At 28.7% G+C, this 12,514-nt stretch overlaps 3 protein-coding genes across 3 annotated transcripts; 2 read left to right on the top strand and 1 right to left on the bottom strand.

Annotated features, from left to right (window-relative positions):
* The first annotated feature begins 216 nt into the window (after nt 1-216).
* LOC113548586 (protein YIPF1) lies at nt 217-1,410 on the top strand. Its single transcript, XM_026949541.1, has 3 exons — nt 217-362; nt 433-857; nt 1,068-1,410. Exons 2-3 carry the CDS (start codon nt 435-437, stop codon nt 1,344-1,346), a joined length of 702 nt encoding a protein of 233 aa, XP_026805342.1. The 5' UTR covers nt 217-362; nt 433-434; the 3' UTR covers nt 1,347-1,410.
* On the bottom strand, nt 1,361-2,994 carry LOC113548588. The gene is made up of 3 exons (XM_026949543.1): nt 2,731-2,994; nt 2,497-2,654; nt 1,361-1,795 (listed from the first exon to the last, which is right to left on the bottom strand). Exons 1-3 carry the CDS (start codon nt 2,773-2,775, stop codon nt 1,492-1,494), a joined length of 507 nt encoding a protein of 168 aa, XP_026805344.1. The 5' UTR covers nt 2,776-2,994; the 3' UTR covers nt 1,361-1,491.
* An 11-nt stretch (nt 2,995-3,005) lies between these two features.
* LOC113548587 (ADP-ribosylation factor-related protein 1-like) lies at nt 3,006-4,654 on the top strand. The gene is made up of 5 exons (XM_026949542.1): nt 3,006-3,452; nt 3,520-3,690; nt 3,830-3,911; nt 4,209-4,380; nt 4,455-4,654. Exons 1-5 carry the CDS (start codon nt 3,360-3,362, stop codon nt 4,543-4,545), a joined length of 609 nt encoding a protein of 202 aa, XP_026805343.1. The 5' UTR covers nt 3,006-3,359; the 3' UTR covers nt 4,546-4,654.
* The last annotated feature ends 7,860 nt before the right edge of the window (nt 4,655-12,514 follow it).

Below are 12,514 nucleotides of genomic sequence, written 5' to 3'. Positions count from 1 at the left end.
TTAACCTAAAATGCATATTAGTGTTGGTACAATCGGTATCAACGGTTACCTTATTGTGAATAATGAATGATAAATAAACACGGATACCAGTGCTGCAACTGCAACTGAATTGATTAAATTTCTGTTTTCTGTGTAATGTTGCTAGCAAATGTGATAGTAATATAGTTAGATAACTCTTAACAGATATTTCATTATTTATCATTTGTACCACGATACTATCTTTATTCGTGATTTGTACACATCATAATTTGACAATTTAAATTTTTTTTAATAAATACATTAAATTCCTGTGATTATGAGTTACCCGAAGACATAATTTTAAGAATATTGTGCAATTATAAGTTTCAAAAAATAAATAAACAGTATGTTTATAGAAAATATACTACTAATACATCTTAATTTTACCAAATAACAAAACAATACTGATTTCAGCTATGGATTTTCGTACATTAGAAAACGAAAATCTGCCGCCTCTGTCGAATACACCTACTGAAGTACCATTGCCCAAGTACCCAATCTGGACCGTTGAGTATTTTCAAAAGTATTTTGATGTCACTTCGGAAGATGTATTCGAACGTATTAAAGGAGCATTGATCCCTACTTACGGAGTCAACTACTTACAACGGTACATCAGAGCAAAACCAGATGTATATGGTCCGTTTTGGATATGTTTGACTCTAGTGTTTTCTATAGCTATCAGTGGAAATGTTGCAAATTACATACAAGTAGCTGCTGATCATGACTATCATTGGAAATATAATTTCCACGCTGTATCCTCAGCAGCCACAGCAATATTTTTATATGCTTGGTTATTACCTCTAATGCTATGGGCTTTTGTCAAATATAAAGAACCACAGGTAAGGATGACAATCATACAATTGAACTGTTTATTTAATGTTGTGATAGCATAATGATAGCTCAAAGAAAAGATCATAAAAGTATACAAAATAAGTTTTAATTTTTATGTTGTATAATATTATGATTATTATGTATTACCTTCATAAATATTTTTTATAATTTATATTGTTAACTATATTTATTAAGTATTTATATATTTATTTGTTTAGTTTAATCTAAGCTATTTGGAACTGCTGTGTTTGTATGGATACTCGCTATCAATATTTGTGCCAATTTCAATTCTGTGGGTAATTCAAATCAGTTGGTTGCAGTGGCTTTTGGTCGCAGCTGGCACACTAGTGTCCGGTTATGTAATTGTATTTTCACTCATGCCTTCATTAGGACAGAAACCATTTGCATTTATATTCTTGATAACTATTTTACACTTGTTTATGGGAATGGGATTCATGCTATATTTTTTTCATGTCCCACCAATACAGAAGTCTTGAAAAAAAACTAATCATATTTTTATGTTCATGTATAATATAATAATAATAATAATAGTAATAATAATTATGTATAAATATTTAAAATACTTATATAATATATAAATGATAAATTGAAATACATATTACAAAATAGTATGTGCCCATTTCAAAATGGAACAACTAAATCACCCTTGTGTTCCACACTCATCATAGATAAGTGTCTTTGTATATCATTTACACAAACCATTATGTGGCGATAGTTTTCTGGTAGTCCTATATTTCTTGACAATACCTTCTCTGGACCAGGAACATCTTTCAGTAGGCACACAGGCATTTGTCTTAAACTAACAATAGTATTAGCTACAGATGAAAGGGGTACAATTTGCAGTTTAGCACAATAAAGGTTTTGACGTTCTATCACCTCTTGTTGGTCAATACAATTGTGTAATTGACCAACATCAATGACATTTCTGAAAAAAAAAATTATATAAGTGACTGACAAATAATGATAATTGATGGTAATAATTAAAATAAGATTCCTATATTATTATGATTATTGTTAAATTTGATTAGTATTTGTCAACCTCATTCTTAATATTTTTGCTCCATTATCTTTATATTTTATAATAAATATATTATCTTTCAATAACTATTATCATCCAACGTATCTAATAAAAGATGACACTATTTTGGTAACATTTATTATTTCTGTTTTTCCGAAAGGCTACATAAAAAAAGTTTTATTTATAAGTAGATGTTTTCACTGTAGTGGAAATGGAGTTAAAAATAGTTTTTAATTCACTTAGTATTCGTTCAAAAATAAAAAACTTAATCCATAATCGTATGATAGTTACATTTTAAACCCAAGTAAGTATAAGAAACTTTGTGATATTTATTATATTTTACAATTCTCTTTCAACTTGATTGTAAGTGATCTAATTTAAATCAAATTTGAAGAAAAACTACAGAGCAACATTTGTTAAATATTGGCTATTATATAATAAGCATGTCTTCATAGCATTATAAAATTACACATATTAAGTACAAGTAGGTTATGATAGTAAATAAAAAAAATATTTTAAGAATAAAGTTAGGTTGAAGCTGTGACATTAAAGGTGTTATATCTAAAACATAAAGTAGGCATAATTATGCCAAAAAATGAAAGACTCACGATGATATCTCTTCTAATATGCGATTTAATCCAGCTTGCTCTTCAGATTCTTTGGGTAGTGATCCATAATGATAGTCTTCTGGAATACCACCACGTTGAACGCTTGTATTGCTACAATCTGGATCAATCAGCAAATGAGTTCGTTCTTGATCGACAGCCTATGTAAAATAATAATAATAACTCAAATTCTCATGGTTTTGCTGTGTAAAATTAACAATTCTCATGAACTCTTACAGCGTACGCATCTTCTTCCTTGCACCAACTACAGCACGCTCCCATGGCCAATGGGTGTGAGCACAACAAACTCCAACGACAAAGCAAATGGAACGTTATACTTTAGCACTGCACAACAATCGTATTGGACATATTCGTACAATCAGATGTGAGAAGCGGAACGGTACAAATATTATTTCACGGAAAACATAATATTACTAGTTATTACACCGGGAAAGTTAAGATTATTTACGAAGATGATGTACGTACTTTTCAAGTAAAGAGACATTAAAATAATTCGACTAATGAACATTGATAATCAAAGTTTAAACATTGGGATATAACATGACGACGACGGTTGATAAGAAAATGTGATAAATGATAACTGATTAGGTACTTCGTGTCACAACAATGGAGTATGAACAGAGTTTAGTTCGAAATTCAAATTTAAATTGATTTTTTTTCAAAGTCGATACGAATCATAATTGTTAATGTTTCATATTTTTTTTATTTAACTGCATGATGGTCGTGTGAAATACGCAATTTTTCGTACGAATTGAGGCGTAAAAGGTAGTGGTCGTGCGATTATATAATTTATACACCATAATAACTAAAATATGTTGAACCGGTGTGATTAAGACGGAACTATTATGTATACGTTGCTTCACGGGTTCTACAAGTACTTGACGCAGAAAGATGAATTTTGGGTTCTCATACTCGGTTTGGACAATGCTGGTAAAACGGTAACAAACTCTCCAATTGTTAACTCAAGCACGTTACCGTTAATTGCTGATATTGTTTTTTTTCCAGACATATTTAGAATGTTCAAAAACGAAATTCAAGAAAAACTACAAGGGTATCAACCCTAGTAAAATCACTACTACTGTTGGTTTGAACATTGGTAACATCGACATAAACAGAGTGAGCTTGAACTTCTGGGATTTAGGTGGTCAGTCAGAACTACAGTCACTTTGGGACAAAGTATGAGTTTAGATGTATTTTATATTCTTATACGCGATTTATTTGCATTAAAATGATTTTGTTTCCGTGACACGGAGTAACATGACTACAACTTATCCTTAAAAAATTCATTGTATTTTTTATACCTGTTTATTTTTAGTATTATGCTGAATGCCATGCAATTATATATATTGTGGATTCATCTGACCGAGAGCGTATGGATGAATCAAAAAAAACATTTGGTATGCATTTAAAATATACCTTCATCAGTTTAAGTTAGATTTTGGATTATTATATTTTTAATATAACTGTTAAAATTGACTAATCTATATTTTCCATTCTGTTTTAATACTAAAAATCCACAAAATACAATTAAAATATTTATTATAAATATTATGGTATAATATTTTATTTGCATTCTGAAACAAAAATTTGAATATAGTATTAATATTATTTATAAACTTGTTTCATATTTTTATAATATTTTATGTTAGTCTCAATGTTTCAAATTTTTAATTTATTTTATTAAATTTAAATAGAAAAGATGATATGCAACGAAAACCTAGGGGGCATACCACTTTTGATATTAGCAAATAAACAAGATATACCTGACTGTATGGGTGTCCGAGAAGTAAAACCAATTTTTAATCAGAATGCTCATTTGATTGGAAGAAGAGATTTTATGGTTATGCCAATATCTGCATTGACTGGGTATTTATTTATTAATTTTTTGTTAAGAACTTTGTTTTTTTTTTTTTTAATATTTCTGATACAATCTGTTACAGCGATGGTATTGATGAAGGAATACAGTGGTTAGTACAATCAATTCAAAGAAATATAGAAGTTCGGCCACCAAAGAATGCTGAAGATTATTAAGCCTGTGATTAAAATATTTAAACTATAAATCTTAAGTTAGTGATTAAGTTATTTTTTTGTAAAACAAAATTTAATGTTTTTTTTAATAAATTGTATTATTTAATTATAATAATATTAGGTATTTGTATTGTTATGTATTTGATAATATTTAATTTTGTTGAGGAGAAAAATAATTATTGGTTCTTAGAAGATTATTTTACATATTTAGGTGTATATTGGAGATTAAAAAACATTCAGCCTAAAATCCATGCTGATGAATATAATAATGTATTGTCCATTAAAAAAGTCATATTTGATCATTTCTCACAATATTTAAAATGTGACTGAATTTAAATAATTTATCAAAGTAAAGGTGTGCAACTATTATTTTGAATGTTAAACAGTAAATTACTACATGATGGATTTTAAATAGTAAACATTTATTAAGTGTATTGTAAGCTTAAACTATTATGCATAGATTTGTTTCTTAATTCTTATTGTAATTTGTGTATACATTTTTAAATTATTTGAAGTAAAGATAAACATTTTTTATCAGTTTAAAGGTTATTAAGGGAATATAAGTTTTTTTTTAGTATATTATAAATTAAATTTTAAACTTTTAAAAACATGGGAATCTGCTTTGTGAAGATTGATCTGTGCACCTTTTTAATACAATAATTAATAATGGTTTTAAAATATTTTTCAAATAGTCATTACTCATTTATTTAATAAAAATCCAAGTATTTTTATATTCAATTAAATATTTAATTATTTTTAATTTTTATTGTTTGCATCAATCATTAATAAACAGAAAATATATAAATTAATATGGGGATATATAGGTGACAAAAATTTCAATGCCTGCTTATTTTCCATTTTTTTATTTTAATGTTGGGCCCCATTTAAAAATAGACACTAGTCAAGAAAATGTAATACACACCATCTTACGAAGTTACGTCCTCTAATGTCACGACGTAGATTACAATAAATTATATTGCCCAATATGGTATATGATTTTAATTTGAGAATATTAGTCACCTAATAATAAAAGAAAATTAATTTTTTTTTTAATAATGTTTATGTCTTAAGTGGGACGGCTGTATGAATATTTTATATTAATGAAAACAAATTGTTTTTATTTGTAAGTATTATGCATTGTAGATTATAATTTGTTATGAGAAAATTCCGGATATCTCATTTTATCAATCGGATAAAAATTATTGTTATGTTAAAATATACAAACTTAACATGTACGAAATATCGATAAAAAAAAAAAACTTTCTAAAAATATTAAATTTATTAGCGTTTAAAAGTTAAAAGTCATCATGATATTATAATGTAATTGTTTAAATTTTGAATTGATACCTAGTATAAAAAATTATAATTACTATATTTATTTGGCTACAATACGATTGAGCGTTCTCAATTGCAATATTCAAAAGGGTTTAAAAAAGGTATCCACTACCGCAATGACCGTTCTCAATCGTATTTTTGAGTTGTTGAAATTATTTTAATGACAATAGTTGTATAATTATCAAGTTTAAAAGTCTTTATTTAATTCATTACAACTGTATAATACAATTTTTTAATTATTATATGTAATAGAAAACAAATTTTGCCCTGTTCACCACTGCAGGGGTAGACTTCTTATTGATGTTACAGGAGAAACTAATTAGAACTTTTAGCAAACAAAATTTTCTTTTAAACTAATAATATAATATGTAAAACTGAGTGAAAAAAATCAATTAGACGTTAGTGTATACATATTTTTTTAGACGTGTACTTACTCGAATTCTTTTTCCATCTAAATAACTAATTTTTAACTTTAAACTCGCTTCCGGCGAGTAATAATACAAAGTACCTATTATAGGTACCAGCTGAGAATTCGGCGCTTCCGCATAGTCTCATTAGCCTCCGAGATAATCATTGTAGTGTCGTACCGTATTCGCAAACTAAGGATAATATGGATTAAAGCTTTCGAGGAGTCTTCCACAGTGAACGCAGGCGACCTCGTCATGTATATTATATGCAAAGTTTATGCGTCACTGCCGATTTCGTAGGTCAATATAAGTTTAGATTGACATCTTCTGTGGTGTAACGAGACGCGCATGTATAGCTATAGCCTATCGGATTACTTGCAAATCTGGAAGTTAACAAAACCACCGGCCCGTCGGCCGTCACTTGACCGCCCGTAATATCACGATTTAACGATGAATGAAACAGTCGTTTAGGTATACTCGGCAAACGACGCTATAGGGTGGAAATGTAAAATTGATAGCAGAATATCTGAATATGGCTGTGTGTAAGATTTGAAATCAATTAAAGAACGTGAACGTAACGATTTTGAACATTTATAAACTTTTATCGAATGTACATACCTAATTTTAAATAACGTTTGCAGTTTCTTTTTAACTCTGTTCTTTTATGTTTAGATATGAACCTCCTATTCACAGTTAAAAATTCAATTGGATTTCAAGTATGACAATGGCATATTATATTGTGCAGGTGTTATTAAATATTGTAATTTACCAGTATATTTATATATTATATAATTACTTACGCATATTAATGTATAATCAGACCCGGATTAAGGCGTAATTTGAGTTTTAAATTACAATTATTATAATTTGCATGAATACTGTGTATATGCTCCTCGAGATATATAAAGGTGGAAGAGGATATAAACAAACCATTTGGGGGGGGATATGATTGATTTTGAGGGGCTTAGCTCCCCCCCCAAAACCCCTCAAATTACGCTTATGCAAAGTACATATTCACGAATTATTAGGAGTACCACATACTGTCCTGATATATTATTTTTTTTATGAAAATTTATGAAATTTGAAATATTAAATCAAATATACCGGATATTGGGCGGCGTCACTTGTAGAGGAGTGTATTCTTTTCCACGGATACAAATGTAAAATCTGTTCTCTCTATGTGTACGTTTATCAGTATCAAAACCAAAGAACTAGAATGTATGTTTCCAAATTTAGAAATAATTATGTGTACGTATCTTATACTTAGTATACCTACAACAATTTCAAACTGCTCAGTTGAGAGGGCTTTTTCCGTTCTTAAGAGTAAAATTCTAAAAGAGGTCAACCATAAAGGAAGAAAGGTTGAATAATGCATTAGCAATATTTATTCTATTTAGTATTGAACAGACATAATTGGTTAAAAATTAGATTTTAATGATACTATTTTAACACAAAAATCAAGAAAAAGAAAAAGGAAAAGTATAAATAATAGTTGGTGTTTTTATTAATTATTTTATAATAATATGCTTGTTTTATATTTTTTATATATCTAAAATAAACATATATTGTTCAAAAGACGTTGACTGCCACGTGCCCGCCGGAGGGCATTTGACAATCTTTCTCTGATGCACACAGCCTTTTTAGAGAGTTATTCTTAGTATGTTTATTCAATATTTCCAAAACTAATCATCAGAAATTAATGATACCGATACCAGATTCTTATTTTGGTCTAGCCAATAAGATTATGGTATTAGATTAAATAAGTGTAAATCGGCGGTCATTTGGCGTAGTTTTTATATCTTAAAAATATTCAATCGAGGTGAAAAATATACCTTTCGATGCGAAATCGTTCTCTATGCAATGGCTATATCAAACGTATCATTACTTCAGACTTCGGTACCAGCACAACCAGTGGCGTCATTTGTGGGATGCAAGGGTGCACAAATGCATCCCACGAACAAGACTATTGTTATTTGTTTTATGTTATAATTTCTATAAAATGATCTATATTTACAGAAAAAAGTGTGTTGAAAAAAAATCATGGGATGACTCGACCATGCGAGTGACTGGTATTGCTTTGATAAATTTTCAATATTGGTTTTGCGTCCCATGAAAAAATGTGAAATGACGCCCCTGAGCACAACAAAGCTTGTTTGAAAATACATGGGAATATAACAGCCCTCGGTGACTTCTTATTGGCGTACCTGCAGTAGCCTATAGGTAATATAATGGTAGCGAGACAGCCGGCGACCACATTGTCAGTGTTATCACCGCAGCAACCAGATGCCCGCCGACGGGCACTTGGCGGTCAACGTGTTTGTGTTTTTACTTATTCGCTCGGACGTGTTGATATGGTCAATAAAGCCAAAGCCTTTTTTTTTTTATTATCTATTCAATAATCAACTAATCAAGTATATATACTTACTCTATAGAGCAGCAGTGGCGGATTAAGCATATTTGTCGCCTACAAGCAGGACATTTGCCGCCGTCTCAAATTGTAATATAATAATATTATAAATACATTTTATTTTTCAAGTGCATCAAATTTGCCGCTCCAATCACCTGATTATCTTGCCTGTTTAGGGTAACCCAACGCTGTAGGGGTGGCCAAATTGCGGCTCTCTTCATCGACGCATGCGGCTCGTGGTCTTATTTACAAAAACCAAAATTTTAATTTTTTTTGCATACATTTATAAAAAAAAAATTATTAAGTATTATTATTATTTTATAATTTCATATTTCGCATTTTGATATGTTTATCGGACGTTAGCTATCTTTGTTATTTTTGTGGTATAAAAGTACAGATTAGATATAATTCGACTCTTGATATAATTGCATTAATATATGTGGCTCGCGTACATAGTCATGTTGCTACAGAGTAATGATGAGTTATTAATTGAAAAATTTAAAAAATATCTATAATATATTCTTACAAAAGCCAAAGGGTTAGTAAAATAGGGACACCAAACTTTTTACAGCCTGCGGCCACTGCATATTGATCTTAATCTGGGCTTGTGTACATTGTTATATGAATTCGTAGCGCATAAGAACCAATTTCGAATACACTAGAACTACCTGGCGACACCTACGTCTATTACCTATAACACGCGCGTCCACGTTTCAGTCAAGACAAATACGAATTATATATAGTGAAGAAAAATGTTTATACATTATATAATATAATTAAATGATGCGGGCTGCCATCGTCTGTATAGCTAGTATATTATATAGAAATATGTACAGTATAACACGCCGCAGTAAAATAAATCATACTCATAATGAAAATAAAATATTTCTTGATTTGTTATTATAAACATTTGGTGCTCACAAAGAAATCCTATCTACTATATTTCTTCGCCCTTCAGTCACAACTATGTATGGCCATGTGGGGTAGGTCACCCTATTCTTATATACCTTCATAGGGATCCGTCAAAGCAATCCTTTAATACCGTACTGATAAATATTATATGTGTTTTGTTTTGATAAACAATCATCATCACATTCGTATACACTGACAAGAACAGCAGATGTGTTTCTCACGAAGTTACTATAAAAGCCGACGATTTCTAACTATCCGTCGATGTCGCCGCGTAGTAGTGTATGATTATATGTGCAATAAAAAATATTCATGATGTATACGGTATACCTCAAGCGCGGCCGGGGATGTATAGTGGTTATAGATCCCCACACCACGATGGCCATTTTTCATTTTTTTTTTTTAATATACGTATTTTATAAAATAATGTTTTTTTGAAAAACCTTAAAGATATGACATATTGTAGTTTTTATACTCAAAAAGTTTTAGTAAAATTTGATTGTTTTATTGCTATACACAGGTATATGTATAGCCGCGCTGATCTTACCATCGTTATTGTTAAGCTTATAGTCCATTGCGCAAAATGCGATAATAAAATATATTATATAATATTGCATATTCAATCGTGACAGCTAAAATAACCTGTTATAGAATTATACACTTACAAATTAAACATATAAGCCTAACTATGTATAATAACCCTATACTATGAACAGGGTCGGCGCTACATTTCGCGAGGTCCTGGGAAAAACTTAATTAACCAATAACCATAGTCACCTATAGCCTATAGAACGTATAGGTTATATGTGTAATTAAAGTCACGGAATCCTGGACAAATGTCCCGCTTTGCCTCCTGGCCCTGATTATATATGAACTGCTTTTGGCTGCAAGATAGGTTACATACAAATATATAATATGTGCAATAACCCGATTAATCGTAGATATATATAATATAATATAAAGGGCCACTAAATATCCATTTAAAACGATATTGTGAAACCAACAGTGCACAAAAAAGTACAATGTAATATAGCAGCAGGTACCACATTATAATATATGCATATATAATATTTACCTTTATCTACGGATATATCATACAAAATGATCAATATAAATGTCTATGTAAATAAATATTCATTAACAGTTAACAATTTTCGAAAATATAATTTTTACATGTCATTGTAAAAACAATATTTTTGAATTTTTTTTTACCTTATTTTCACTTACTTTTTACAGGTTAAAAATAGAAACTGCAAAGCACTGATTACTGCTGCAGAAATGTTTGATGACACGACTGAACACGCAAGTTGTGATATAATATGGTGTTTTTTTTTTGTGGTTTAAATATGTGTAATATATTTATATTTGAAAAAGGACACGTGTCTTCGCGTTCATTATAGACTATATAGTACGGAAGATTTTGAATTGGAAATGTTGGATGCTGAGTTGAAAATTATTGGTGTTCTCTTTGTATATATCTATAAGTGCAGTTATATATGAATGCCTTTGATATAAGTCCAGCAAAAATTGATTAACCTTCACATACATTACTGAACAATAATGTACACATATGTATATACTATACATTAATTATACATGTATATATACGCAGGATACGCAAAAATCAAGATGCTTATACAATAAAGTATAAATCTTGTGATACATATTATTAATGATGCACATAATTTGAATGTTCCATAAGTATATAATATATACATAGGTAAGCGAAATCCCGGGAAAAGGTCTGAATGAAATTATATATTATAATGAATAAACAACAAATAAATGTAAGTTATTAAATTTTAGCCATTTATGTATACACATTACATATTTATAATTTTTCCATGTATAATACATTATGCATATATTATTATAACATAAACCTATTTATAAATCCGAACATATATATTATGTACGGGTAACTACATTAAATTATATATTTATTATGTATAAATTGTATTGTATATACATTGAAATATATATATATAAATTTTTTTTAAATAAAATATTAAAAATCATATTAATTTTATAATAGGTATATAGGTATTTGCCTATATACGTTAAATTGAAAAATCTTTGAAAAATGTAAAATAAAATTATCGAAAAAAAATCACAATAACCAAAATAAACTAAATAACCAAAAAACATAGAAGATACCGTAAAAAAAGCGTACATCATAAAATATCATATATTAACTTAAAAAAAAAAGAAAATATATATAATAATAAAACACATTGCACAAAATAAAAGTCGAAAAAAAAATTTACGGAAAACGCGTACTTATTACACGAATTAAGTTATATAATGTAAAACAATTTTACGAATGCTTAAGATTAAACATATATTTCCTTAATTATCTTTGGTCACTCTAGCCCAATTTTTAAAACTAAAAAAAAAATTGTATTTTCTACACACAAACCTTAAATGTATATATATAATTATATAATTTTATTTACAACTTTTTTTTTTCGCTCACGGCGTATTTTATAAATATTTATATCATATAATAAATTAATAAAATACTGAAAAATATAATTATTTAGGCACGTTGAATTCACATAATTTGTCGGTTAAAAAAAAAATGAATCATTTTTCTCACCGATCAAATATAATAATAATTCTAATAATAATAATAATAATAATAATAATCATCGACCCTTAGCAAAAAAAAAAATAGTCCCACAAAACTCGCATTAAAATGGCGTAAAATACATGCATATATATATATATATATATATAAGCACAGGCTTTAGCAGAAATGAATGTGTGTGTGCATATACATAACAACACAATATCCAATACTGCCGCCGTCGTTGTTTGAAATGGATAATATAATACTGTAGCTTATAGTGTATATATATGATATCATAATAATAATAGTAATAATGTAACGCGGGACTGCATGTAAGTACAA

Source organism: Rhopalosiphum maidis, chromosome 1, assembly GCF_003676215.2.
Source record: "Rhopalosiphum maidis isolate BTI-1 chromosome 1, ASM367621v3, whole genome shotgun sequence".
Taxonomy (NCBI): domain Eukaryota; kingdom Metazoa; phylum Arthropoda; class Insecta; order Hemiptera; family Aphididae; genus Rhopalosiphum; species Rhopalosiphum maidis.
Note: the sequence above shows the minus strand (reverse complement) of the source record. Positions and strands in the feature narration are given on the sequence as shown.

Coding starts and splice junctions, on each gene's coding strand:
- LOC113548586 (XM_026949541.1), top strand. CDS start 435: ATGGATTTTCGTACATTAGAAAACGAAAATCTGCCGCCTCTGTCGAAT. Junction 858..1,067: donor TCAAATATAAAGAACCACAG/GTAAGGATGACA, acceptor TTATTTGTTTAG/TTTAATCTAAGCTATTTGGA.
- LOC113548588 (XM_026949543.1), bottom strand. CDS start 2,775: ATGGGAGCGTGCTGTAGTTGGTGCAAGGAAGAAGATGCGTACGCT. Junction 2,655..2,730: donor AGGAAGAAGATGCGTACGCT/GTAAGAGTTCAT, acceptor TATTTTACATAG/GCTGTCGATCAAGAACGAAC. Junction 1,796..2,496: donor ATATTAGAAGAGATATCATC/GTGAGTCTTTCA, acceptor TTTTTTTTTCAG/AAATGTCATTGATGTTGGTC.
- LOC113548587 (XM_026949542.1), top strand. CDS start 3,360: ATGTATACGTTGCTTCACGGGTTCTACAAGTACTTGACGCAGAAAGAT. Junction 3,453..3,519: donor TGGACAATGCTGGTAAAACG/GTAACAAACTCT, acceptor TTTTTTTTCCAG/ACATATTTAGAATGTTCAAA. Junction 4,381..4,454: donor CCAATATCTGCATTGACTGG/GTATTTATTTAT, acceptor AATCTGTTACAG/CGATGGTATTGATGAAGGAA.